This window comes from Dreissena polymorpha, chromosome 6 (genome assembly GCF_020536995.1).
Source record: "Dreissena polymorpha isolate Duluth1 chromosome 6, UMN_Dpol_1.0, whole genome shotgun sequence".
Lineage (NCBI taxonomy): Eukaryota > Metazoa > Mollusca > Bivalvia > Myida > Dreissenidae > Dreissena > Dreissena polymorpha.
In genome coordinates, this window is record NC_068360.1 from 91,281,010 (window position 1) to 91,294,673 (window position 13,664).

The window sequence follows — 13,664 nt, forward strand, 5'->3', positions numbered from 1 at the left end:
TTCTTGTTCTGAGAGCCATCACAGAGATTGCATTTGCTCAATTTAAAGTTGTATGTATTTTGATGACATTGTTCATTGCTGGTTTGAATAATTTGAGCTTATCGCATGATATCCTGGGGCCATAGGTTAACATAAACACTATGTTCAAGGTCTTATATTGGCATTTTGCTTCGATCGTATTATTCGATTATATATACATGCGGTCCACACGTTTGAAAATGCAGGGCAGACATGTACCTATCAGTTTTAACTTGTTCGCAAAGTCCACACATTCTTGGCTTAATATGTCGCTGTTTTTTTTTAAAACGCAAGCGTTCGTATTGAGATCTTATAGTTGCGCGTTGGGCTGGATGTCTTCATCCTATGAAGTAGTTGCGACCGAATTGTAATGCCTATTTTTGAGTGTGCTTTGTTTCGATGAGTCGTTATATCATTATTTATTTAGTTTTATTTTATTTTCATTGCATAAACGTACAAATGCATGATAAGCCATGCTTTATTGGTGTTAAATGCGTACATAGTACTAGAATGCAATTTTTATAGGAATCTCAAACTCACGGAATCTGTTAAATATCTAGAGGCAATACTTGTTCACATACCGTGTATTATAAAAAACGATAATTGATGAGTTTGAACACAAATGGCAATATGTCTTATATTCGAATTGCTATTTATAATGAGTAGTACACAATGTAAATAAACTGGTGTTGAGTTTGTGAATTTTGCGCTTATTTACAATTTCAGACTCCAACAAACAGGTGATATGCTACAGTTGTGAAGACATGTCCCACCTGGAACTCTGTGATACAGTGGAGAAATGTGGCGATGGGGAAGTGAGGCATTTGTGTTTATAAATCATATACTTATTTGTGAATATCATTTAAACAACACGTTTTAGAACGATTTATATAGAGCACCTTAAAGAATTTTAATTTTATGTACAAGAATCTAGATTAAGAAAGGAATATGTTTTCAGCTGTGTATGGTTGAGCGAACTCATGCCAAGTACAGGTCAAGATGTGCCAATATTTCGGTAACTACAGTTTTAATAAATTAATTTAATGTCTCAATCAACTTATTCTACAACTTTGATACATATCTGGGAGTTTTGTTATTTATTGTTTCTACACAGATTTATCCGCTCCTTACGCTATGTTTATTTATTACCTCCAGTTTCTATTAATGTATGTTACACATATAATATGAACAGTATGCACAAATATTTTAATTGTGAAGGTATGGATTCAGATTTGTTCGGCGTATAATCCAAGTTCAATTCACTGTGTCGAATGTTGCAATAACGACTACTGCAATGGACGTAGATGCGGGGATGAAGGTATGCACTATTGAAACTCATGTTGAAACACACATGTAGTTGATTTATAATCATTTTATTAGCGTCGTTATTATATATACTCATGCAAGAACGTTGTTGTATAATATGAGTCTAGGTTTAGTATCAAGACATGAACGAGGCCCATTGTGTTATACCTGCAATCACGTTCGAACCATTAACGAATGCACGTCCATTAGACCGTGTAAAACATATCAGGTGAGTTTTAATGCCAGCACGATAGTTCATTGGAAAGTATGAACGATTCTGTTATGCACCAAAAGGATATACATTTTAATGGATATAAAACGCATTTCTGTTACTCATTTAATAAATGCATACATTTATTACCGGCTGTACACATGTTAACAATTATACCGTATTCAAAGTGTCTAGCATTTTGCATTTTCTACAAAGCGTTCTTTTGCAATTTCTAGTCATGCAGTATTGAGGAATTTGGATGGCTTGATCACACACACTTCAAGCTTGGGTGTGTTGATTCAACGGTATGTAAATATAATTATTGTAATTTAATATTATTTAAAATATGTTGAGTTAATTACTATATGTACTTACTTTCAGTGTAGAGTAATATTTTATAGCAAAACATTTATTCAAATATTGTATTTAAGCTAATATAGTATTATATATCAGTAATCATTAATTTATACTAGTTCATTTTTCAGTGCAGCGATATTGGTAACGGATTGCCAAGCTGCAAATCCTGTTGTGATCAGGACTTTTGTAACACCAATTGCACACAACACCAGTCCATAGGAATACTCGGTAAACAATAATATTTTTCTAAGAAACATCTATAAAACACCAGATATGTTATCTCTGTGAAAATAAATTTGCAATTCAATAACATTTGGATACTTGATTAAATTATTAATACAACAATAACAACAACCAAATTGTTAAGAAATGAAGCGTATACAGTATCATAGCCCACATTCCTGTTATATGAATACTCATATATAGAGACATTGACAACTACATTTAGACGTGGATCTTTCAATGCCATTCTAAACAGGACGAATATCAAAAACTAAATTGTTGGAAGATAATGCCATTTGTGTTACTATTATATGTAAGCTACAAATGCCTAAACAGTTAAGATCGTAATGAGCATACTACATTGTTCGATGTTTATACCTTGGCTTTCTTTGAACGGAATCAGATGTCTATCATTGAAACAAAACATTGTGTGCGTTGAGTAGTTGATCACAAAAATATAATTCTGAGAATCGAATCTACGTTACCGTTAATATTATTGCGATTAAAAGTTTAATTTAAGTAATGTCCCATTGATAAATAATAGCGCAATAGTATGTGTTGATATTTTATTACAGGATGTCACGACGACCATCTGGCAAAGAATTGTGAAAATTCACAATGTGCATACGCTGTACCTTGTTGCAGATGAGGATTAAATGTACATAATAACATTCTGTTGATCTTCCCCATATTATACAAATATTGAAACCATCTCGACCACTCCCTATCATCTTTCCAGTTAAAATACACATATAAAAAGAAATCTGGTCGAAATTATTTAAAGGGGCCTTTTCACAGATTTTCGCATGTATTGAAGTTTGTCATTAAATGCATATATTGATAAATGTAAACGTTGGATCTAAATAGCTGCAGTAAATAATCAATAATAAAATTAAGAAAAAAGAAAAAAGAAACCCTCAACAGGGCTCGAAACACTAACCCCTGGAGCCCTGGAGCCCTGGAGTGAAGGTCTTCCACTCGGCCATCCGTGCTCATACAGTGTCGAATGAAATTTATACTCTATAAAAGCAATCATCGTAGTTTTACAATATATAACGACAACAACAGAGCTATCCAAAGTATTCAATCGTTTCGCGTTGTAACGTGTACGTGGAAAGGCCCCTTTAAAGCCCATATACACTCAAAATCAACAAATCTTTCATACGATATTTCGAAATAAGATAACACATATAAATCATTTTTCCTTATAGCAACAGCCACAACTTCAATGCTAGATGTGGTATGGTAAAATATATTTACCAAGATAAAATATGCTCTTTTTTGTTTTTGTGATGGACAATATTTCCAGCACATGTTCATGTACCGTGCTAGTGTTCGTGTGTCGTATATATAGATATAGTTGCATGTAAAAACAATAGAATTTATTGTGGCACAACAAAATAAAAACGAGCATTTTGTATCTCGTTTAATCTTTACTTCTACGAGAGTAATCAAACGATATGCACCAATAAGTATCAACGGTTTATGTAACAAATACATTTTTTTACTTTCTGAAAAAACAATAACAAAATTTCTTATCCTAATAATATATCAAGCTTGTTTGAAAAGCTAATATGTGATATATCAATTAACTGATTAAAGAGTACTTAATACAAAGTTTTAAAAAAAAGCATCAAGCGTTATGCATGGCAAATTTTAAGATTTGTGTACATTGAACATGAATATATTTTTTTATTATACGGTATAGATATTTGAAAAAGTTGCATAACACGTTTTTCGTGGTTCTTGTTTAAATATCTTCTATATAAGGAACACGTGATGCCATTCTGATGTGAATTTAACATGTGCGAGATGGATCAAGAGTAATAAAAATGAAGTTCACTGTACTATACTGAATAGATAAAAACTAGGAGTCATGTAAGACCAATTAAAAAGTTGGTTGTCCTGAATGACATTGACTTTGTTTCAATGATAGAATTCTTATATTATTTAACGAGAGAACAACACATGACAACGGTACAGAAACATGAGGGGTACCCCTGAATATCTAGCGCGTTGATTTGTAAATACAAATTATGTTACTGTAACTATCTTAACTAAAATGTAAAGATATAATAAACAGCATTTTCAAATACTCGCAAACCATAACAAAAAGCAGCTACACCGAAACAGGCTAGCAATAAAATTCCTATGAAAAATAAAATTATGATGATCCAGATAGCCAATATCGTATACGAAACTAACATTTTTTCATTAAATATGTATCACTACATGTACCAGAACATGCCAATGCGAGATTGTTTTAGACTTATTGGGTGGAGAAAACGGTATTCCTTGACATGAGCGTGCTCAATATCAGGTTGTTCAAGAAGTGTATTAGGGCCATGTTCGTGCTCAATATCAATCGTCAAAACCAATCGAAACTCAACTTTACATTTAAAATAACACCATGAGCAGTCGATTTATCAATTTTTGTCAAACAAAATGCTTCCATTAACAACTGGTACTTAAACAGTGCTAATTATTGTAAAAACATTGATATTATTGTTAGTCCGTGTTCAATTTCAATTGACGGTTCAGGAAATCGCGAAATATTTAACGACTTGTTTCCACACTCAGACCAATAAGAAGAAAACACTTGATACTCGCTGAAACCGCTCTGCTTGCCCTCTGATAGGCGTCAGCCGACTCAAAACAAGTAAGTATTAAGGAAGATGTACCTGTTTGAAAACTCGAGTTCTCGATCGAATCGAGGCATCGGCGGCCTTTTTTTGCTCAATTCTGACCACGTGATTCCCCGTATGGTTTGTTAAATGACCACAATACAGTATTTGAAATTCGCACTCGCCCATTTGCAAATGCGAGCTACAATCCGGACGATTTAAATGGCACAGACGGACATAAAAATGTCATCGTTAAATAATTCATTTTACGTCGTTTACTTGTTATTTTATAACCTACCAGCCTAAATGACTTATTCAACGTGATTGTCCTATTTTAAAATAGAACAGAACATGTTAAGACAGATTTGGTGAACTAATGCGAGTACTATAAAGATAATGTAAAATTGTATGATAAAGCAGTTGAAGTTAAAAGCTAGCACATAATAGTTGTAGCAATTAGGACAATATTATACAAAAAAGTTAACGGAAAAAGACCGAGCTTTCTTCATTTGTTTTTGGAGTTGATAGTGGGAAAAACAACATATATGAGCCTAATTAAGATTCGTTGACCTTGTCCTTTTAGTAAATTAAGCATTTAAATAAAGGGAAACAAATCATCGTTTCAAGAAGAGTATTATCTTATATGTATTTCGTGAATTATCATACCGTCAACAAATATTGATGTCGATGAATTATTTTGATAATGTTGAACATTAAGTTATTGGTTTTATTGAGTATTACAAATGCTTGTTATATGTCGTACAATCTGTTTTATTCATGTTGGTGACTTCTAAATTGAATTGATCACTTACATATCTAAAAACCTACATCTTATCTATCATAAATTGTGTAAATGTTCTGTAAAGATTTCAGCCTTCGTATGTACGTTGAAAAATAAATTAAATGTAACAAATAACATTATCTATCAAATGTATGTCATGTGATAAGCTCATAGCGATACGACTGTCGATTGATACATCCTGAATTGGCGCCACCTCCTATCATAAGAGCCATCTCTTAAACATTGGCTCCATCTCTTTTGGAACAATGCAAACTAATCTACTACGTCCGCAAGAAGCCAATATGTTTTGCATGCAACATCTAATGTATGTTGTACGCAATCGTTTGATGCCGTTAGCGATTTTAATTGGGTGGAAATTGTCTCGTCACACAGGAAAAACTAATCGAAATGCTTTTTAAAACTCCACCATGTCAGAATTTATAAAGGTTTTCACGTTCTTAAATGGGATGAGAATTGTGTTTCTGTACATTTTTGGTTGAGTAAATTTTCGCTGAATCCTACTACATTGCCCTATTTTATAAATAATGCGAAATATGTTGAAAAAAAAACAAACATATAAAACCTTATCACCCTGTTAAACTATCCATGAAATTTCAAAACATCCGGGCCTGAGCGCCACCTCGGAAGTTGCATTGGCTCATTTATAAATGCATCTCAAAAAAGAGGAGGCGCGCGTGATTAACGGCATTGAAAATATCTAAGCCGTTTTTCTATTCATCAGCGGTGTTATAAAAAACATTATATCATCGGCGAATAGTACGAAACATAAAACAGAGTTAAAATCGATACCAGTTATGCTTTTCAGGTCAAATTCAGTTTCCAAATCATGATACAATTTAAACAAAGTGGTGATAAAAACTCATCCTGTCTTAAACCAATCATACACTCTAAGCTCTCGCTGAACGTATTTCACTGGTTTAAACTTGATAATTCACGAAATGTCATAAAGATGAGAATCGGCAATCGGAAATATTATTCATTATATCTATTATCACCAATCATGTACCGGTATTTAATAAACAAACGAAAAATATTATTCTGAAACTGTCAGATGGCATTTCACAATGTCATTACAAAACAAGAAAACTAGCATATTGTTTTACGTCAAATGTGAATAAAATACAAGCCTGTTAACAAGATATTAGCTTTTTTCTCAATATACACTTTCAGTTTTATGTGAGGGACAGTTGAAAATTGCTTTGACTCAGTTTTCACTAATTTTTATTGATTTGATAAATTGCTTACTGATAACAATTTTGAAACTGTCCGAATGAGAAACAGAAAGAGATCTTAGATTGCTTCTCGTGTCATCAAACCTAATTAAGCAACCAAGATAAGTGTCCTGTACATAATTGAGAACAAACAGAAGGAAGGTATAAATTAGTTTAAGTAGTTAAAAGTCATGACATTTTGTTTTGAATAAGAACAATAAAGTTAAGAGCACATAATAAATGTAATGATTATGAACAAATTTAAGCTTACCGTACATTTTACAAATTGTTTAAACATGTCTGCTGAAAATACCCAATATAGCACTTATTAGTTAAATATAAATGTACAATCCAAGATTTATAGCATTCCTTATTACTATTACAAATCGTCACATCATATTTAAACGTGGTGCAGTCTGATGACTTTTGTTTTGATTGCGTGAAATAAAATGGATGTTTATGTATCATGTTTATTCATATTAAACAAACATGTTTACTTCTATAACAATAAACCAAATGCCGGTCAGAATATATTTTTGTTTCAGGATAAATCTGCTGTGTCCAGGTTGTGCGGTTTAATGTTCAATGTCTCTGTTTCATATGAGACACTTATGTTTGTTTATATGTGTTTCGCTTCATATGTGTTTTCTTTCTCACCGAGACTAGCTTGTTTTAAATCTAATTACCAAAATAGTCCGCCAGAACATAGAACAATATAACTATTTACTACAGAATGGACAAGAGACTAAACATGGATGTGAATTTTAATTGTATGAATAAAAGTGAAAACATGTATAAATTTCCAAATTTGAATCACAAAGCTGTTGTTAATGAGATTAATTAAATGTTGTTTTTATAAATAAGTGAAAATAAGATGTTTTTATGTTTAATGAGGGAGATTTCTTCAGTCCATTATACTTATTTGTCACTGATAGTGGTTTGAGAACGTCCGAAAGGGGAACAAATACAGATGAACACAATCCCGCTTGCTTCTTTCGTGATAAGACATAATTATGTTACCGTTCCAGTTACTTGTCTTGAAACTAATTTAAAGCCGAACTCAATGTGATGAACAAGTTTGGACATGATAACGACCAGGTCATATTGATTGGTAAAACATGTATAATTAAAGCAAAACATGTTTGCAACAATGCTGTGTAAAATATTGCTCATTGCACATTTCTGAATGAACCAATCGCAAAACAATACATAAATTAAAATAATATATATTAGTTGTGATATAAATATAAATACAATTTTTCATAACGTGTATCAAGATCAAAGGTATCATACTGATGACACTTAAATATAATTATAATAGGCATTATTAATACGGTTTCAATAAAGTAATAAACAAATCTATTTCATGCTTAATATATGTATATATAATCGCAATACCATTTCCTCGGAAAACGACCCGTCGATTTTTAAAATACGAAAACATTTTGAATTGTATGCTTGTACATGGACAGCACATAATTGTAGCGAAAATGGGTAAGACAAAGCAAAGGACCAAACGCAATACGGTTGAAAACATAATAATGAACACCATCAGCAGCAACATCCGTTCGGCTGGCGAGCTTCTATCAAATAGACTTCGGGCGTATTTGTGTTGGCTATTGTTTTTCCAATAACGTTATGCTCATTCGGAGTTTGTTTTACGGCAAAAGTCCAATATTTCAGGTGATTGGCGTTTGTCCCATGTAATCTCATTAATCGTTCAATAACGACTTTTGACATCGGAAGAAACCTTCCAGAGTAAGTTTGTTCATAAAAAAGGTCATATTAAGTCAATTATGTTTAAAGCGGTGAATATGATTTGCGAGATACTTTTCTCTGGTAATGATTGGCAATTAACAATAACGGTAACATTACCAGCTTCGGTAAGGTATATTGTTCCGAGTTCGAAACTGACCTCGAAACTCGGTGAACGTACTAACATCAGGACGTCCGGTGATGCAGGCGATGACATACGTTATTACCTTCCTTCTGAAAAATGTTGACATTTAATTTCGATGTATTCGGTGACGGTGGGATCTTAGGGAACTAAGTTCCCGATTTTCTTCGTTCACTTGAGTTGGAAAAGGGCCAAATACCGGACGACTCTGTCTGTTAGGCCACAGTTCCTATAATCAGCTGTTTCGTGCCCTTTTGTTATAAGATTCGGCTATATTTTTGTAACACAACAGAAATATGGCATTTAAAGCAGACAGCAGTGCATATAAGCTATTTATCAGTTTTTGATTTTTAAATATAATTTATTTAACATATCAATTCAAACACCACTCTTATTTAACCTAGCATTTGCATGTTTACAGTTTTATTTAAAAATTTATACATTCATGTAGGTAAAACTTTATCTTTCAGTTTTCATTAATAGTGATGTTTTAGACCATAGACCGTTTAACAAATGGACCAGTTTGTTAGGCATGACAAGGTGTGAACTTCCCGATTCGCTGTTTAAATTAAAACGCTTCTGCGTGTACTTTTTAAAAAGTTTGTGTAGTCTAGTGATAGCGCATTGGCATTAAAACCACTTGCGTCGGAATTTCGATGCCCGCATCACAAACATCACAATAAGATGGAATATAATACCGAAATTATTACTTCACTACGTCTATAAATTATAATAACTATATAGTGAACGCATATTTTATAACACGCCGTTCAAAACGTATAACGCGAACACACCATAAATTACTACTTTGCTAATAACATAGTTAAATAGCCATTGTCTATAAAGATGTCGAATTCGTAATTGGTCAAACGTCTACAGTTAATCTTCCGCTATGGCATATAAGTGTTTTTTTTCTGTTTTTAATGAAACTTCGTTATCGCAGGTACAATAAAGACACGTTGAATAAATAAGTTATTTCAACCACATTGTCGGGATTAAGGACACGTCTATTGGTATATTTCAGTTGCATGCTATGTGTTTCGTTCACTAATTAGTTTTAATTTATTTTAGATGGTTAATCGCGAAAGGAACACTCAATATATGTGATTTTCATTACCATCTTTTCGCAAAATGAATGTATAATTTATTTGCAGAATATTAAGCAAGTAAAGTAATTACTGCTGCTTGTTTCTTTTGTTTCTTTTGTTCCACAAATATTCACAATTACGAAGTTTTCATTAATTGGTAACTGTTTATTTATTCTGCTTTTGTATATCAAATCATCCAACCCTCAGCCACCTTATCTGCTGTGTTTTATTTCATTTCTGGGTCATTTATTGCTTTAATTTTGAGACAAAAACACGTGTATGCCTTGGCCTTAGTGGCTTACATGTACCAACTGTACTGCTGAGTACAATTAACAGATAGAACGGAATTGTCTAAACAGAATAGATATGAATCATGAGAGCTGGCTCACAACATATTTAGTGCAACGTTACATTTAAATAGCTAACTTATTTCCGGCATTCGTGTTGTTTGGAACGTAAAATACTTGTTTCACACAACGATTCATTTTTTATATAACCTCCATTAATTTCACTTCTGATATTTCGCCAATCTATTATGGATACAGTAATCACTTTCTTTTTAATATGTTCTTGTATAAAACATCAGCTTAATACCACTGACATGCAATCGTGTGATAATTGTTTAATGAACGCTATAATTGAATTGCGCCCTCTGCAAGCCTGGTCATTATTATGCGTGTTTTTTATACAGAAGCCATACAAAATACTTTGTTATTATCTGACAGCGCATGCCATAATGATTATAAAATAAAACGATGAATAATTTGAAAAAAAGTATAGTCTGTTTTAGAGTGTAGGTTGCAGATATTCTAATAAGTGTATTTTTACCGCTTAAAATATTTCTGTACATTTAAATCGTCACAATATGTCCAAAATAGTTGTTTATGTTTAACAATTGCAGTATGAATGCATTTCTTCAATTAAAAAAAAATCGCGCTATTTCGATTGGCGTTCAATCAGGGTAGGTATCCCACGTGACAATTTTGCTAAAAAGGGGTTCTGGAAAATGGCTCCGCCCGTCGCTTCAGGTGAGTTTTCTTGGTATTTTATAGTATAACACTTAATGAAATACAGAATGCTATGTATAAAAGCCGTGCCATATGAAAAACACATGATCGGCGACACCTTAAGTTGCTGATAAATGCCCAACTTGCTCAGAAAATGAAACCGCGTGTCTGAGTAACAGAAAATATTGCCGATAAACAGGGGTCACGGAGCATTATTTTTTCAAAATACATGTATTTCTGGTTGTTCAAGACAGACTCATGGCTGTCGCACAATAACACATCGATAAATAGCCAAAACATTCTCCAAAAGAAATTCACGATGAATGAAGTGTTTTATCGCTCCGATCCGAAAATGATAAGTAATGGGTCACGCGGACTTACTTGCTAAGATGGGGTCACATTTTGACCAACATATATTAGCGATGTCATGACGCGTTTAAAATAACTTATCATTCCTTTTCTCTTCTAAGACTGTCCAGACTGTGCTGGAAGAGGCAAATAGCTCCCCGGTAACATAGCCTTCATTCCTAAAGCATGCTTATCGGGGTTCTATCTTGTAAACTGTACTTGTCCAACTAGTAAAGATAATGCCGTCATAAGACAGCAACGTGTAAAACAAAATAGGAAACCACGTCATAACATTGTTTTAAAGTTTATCACTTTACATGACGGATAAGGCGTGACACCGTTTGCTATATAGACTCAACTTAAACATATTCTATATAGCACTTTCGAATAAACTTTTGGATTTGGAACAAAGAAACTCTTCCAAGATAGCGTTTCAGTAAACATCAACTAGAAAACCATTTGCAATAAACATTTTCCCATAGAACAAAGCAAAACTTTTCGAAATAGCAATTCAATTGACATATGACCATTTACCATTTTTCAAGCAAATCTATCGAGGTCGTATTTTCTATTTAACTTTGGCCACTTCGTTGCTGTTCAGTTAAAAGGTCGTTTATCATTCGTTGAAATGAAGGAGATACGACGTCTTGCTGAACAACGACAATATACAAAACAAGAACATTGGCGATACACTATTAGACAAGAAATCTCTTTAAATTCTCACATTTGTATAACTAAATTGAGCAGGCGCCACAAAATAGCAATACGATACCTTAACAGAACAGCAACTCAAATCGAGGTTACAGAACAGTTTGTAAACACAAACACAAGTTGAAAGTGCAATAGAAAGAAATTCACTTGATTTCCGAAGATGTATGACGTAATCTTTGCGAACACTTGTGAAAATACATATGACAAATAGAGTTGGGCAAATGATCACACATGTATCTGAATATACGTTATACTGTATTTGTTTCTCTGCTTTGAATCTAGGTGTCGATATGTTCAAGTAGGATGATTTAATGTATATCATGTCTTTTCCCCTTCGAACTGGAGCTTTAACCTGTGGTTCATGTGATTGTCTTCAGATATGCTGTGCCAGACGCGCGGAGAGGCGTTTACACATCGAAGTAGTTTAAGACGGCATTTGCGCACCCATGCAGGCCTTGCGATATATCACTGCTGTGGAAAAGCCTTCCAGGTAAATGTAATGCAATTTCTTTTATGTTTACACAATATATAAATACTTTACAAGTAAGGCATTGTCTACGGTTCGAAATATATTGAGTCAATTAGGATCTTTGAATTTATCAATTTAATGATTTAAGCTCTTATTCAGAGTGTTATAGTGGATGGCTTGGCTAGACGACCCACACACGGCGTTTGTTATTTATTTACACCTCGATCCGGAAGAAACGCAAAGAGACTCAGCAGTTAGTTTCAAGCCTGCCATACTCGATGTCTGATAATAGCATAATGCAATAAAACTTCTGACTTATGATATTCACAGGAACTTGAAATTTATCACTAAAGAACGTCTGTATGTTCATGCATGCCAATAGCCCCCCTCTTTATATTAAAAACCCCACAAGGAATGAAACACATTTAAGATCTACGGCTAGACCCCAACTGTCAAAAGCAAATGCATTCACATACGAAACAAAGATCGATTGAAATCGTTTCGGGTCTTTGGATACATAAACAACATTGGTGAATTTTTTGTTTCATGGGTTAATTCATGTGGTTTTGTCAGTTGAGGCTAGACATATATATATATATATATATATATATATATATATATATATATATATATATATATATATATATATATATATATATATATATATATATATATATATATATATATCAAATGTGTATCATTCCGGGTGTTTATTTTATATGGAGAGGGGCAATGTTCAAACAAAAACATACAGACGTATTGAATTATAGTAATATAATTTCAAGTTCCTGTTGGATAATGCAGCATAAAACTATGACAAAGGGCAATGGCGTTTTCTGCATGGCGGTTCACCATAGGGCTCAATTCAATTGATGGTAATCTTTTGGATGGTAGTTTTAGTTAGTTTTAGGAATTTATTTTAAGGGGTTTTCCAAATATGACCTGAAAACAAGAGCACCGCCAATTGCACAATATACGTCCAAAGGCATTTAAGAATATCATAGTGAAGGGCTCGTTACTCTGGAATTACAGAACCGATCCGGATTTGTGTTACTTCATGCACAACTAAATAGCATGGTAATCATGTGTGCGGGGATGGTTGTTTTAAATCCGTAGTATAGTATGAAAGATCTAATACACAAACAATTGCTGACAGACGGACGGACATACACACGTACAGACGGACGCACGCGCCTTAACATAATGCGACCCTTCGAGCGTATACAAATTCATTTGACCGATATTTCTGGATTCAGACCATCTTAAACGGCACTGAGCGACACATCACGAGGGGCCAAAGAATCACGTATGTACAACATGTGGAAGGTCATACGCAACGAGGCATCAACTGGCCGCCCACGAAAGGTCAGAGAACAGTAACAAAGAAACTGTGA

The 13,664-nt window shown here is 33.4% G+C and overlaps 1 protein-coding gene across 1 annotated transcript; it reads left to right on the plus strand.

The window, feature by feature from the left end:
• Positions 1-815: 815 nt before the first annotated feature.
• On the plus strand, positions 816-13,664 carry LOC127835896 (zinc finger protein 81-like). Its single transcript, XM_052362317.1, has 7 exons — positions 816-833; positions 977-1,033; positions 1,249-1,336; positions 1,771-1,839; positions 2,020-2,119; positions 12,179-12,291; positions 13,527-13,664. Exons 1-7 carry the CDS (start codon positions 826-828, stop codon positions 13,662-13,664), a joined length of 573 nt encoding a protein of 190 aa, XP_052218277.1. The 5' UTR covers positions 816-825.

Coding starts and splice junctions, on each gene's coding strand:
- LOC127835896 (XM_052362317.1), top strand. Junction 1,337..1,770: donor ACGTAGATGCGGGGATGAAG/GTATGCACTATT, acceptor TGCAATTTCTAG/TCATGCAGTATTGAGGAATT. Junction 12,292..13,526: donor GCTGTGGAAAAGCCTTCCAG/GTAAATGTAATG, acceptor TTCTGGATTCAG/ACCATCTTAAACGGCACTGA.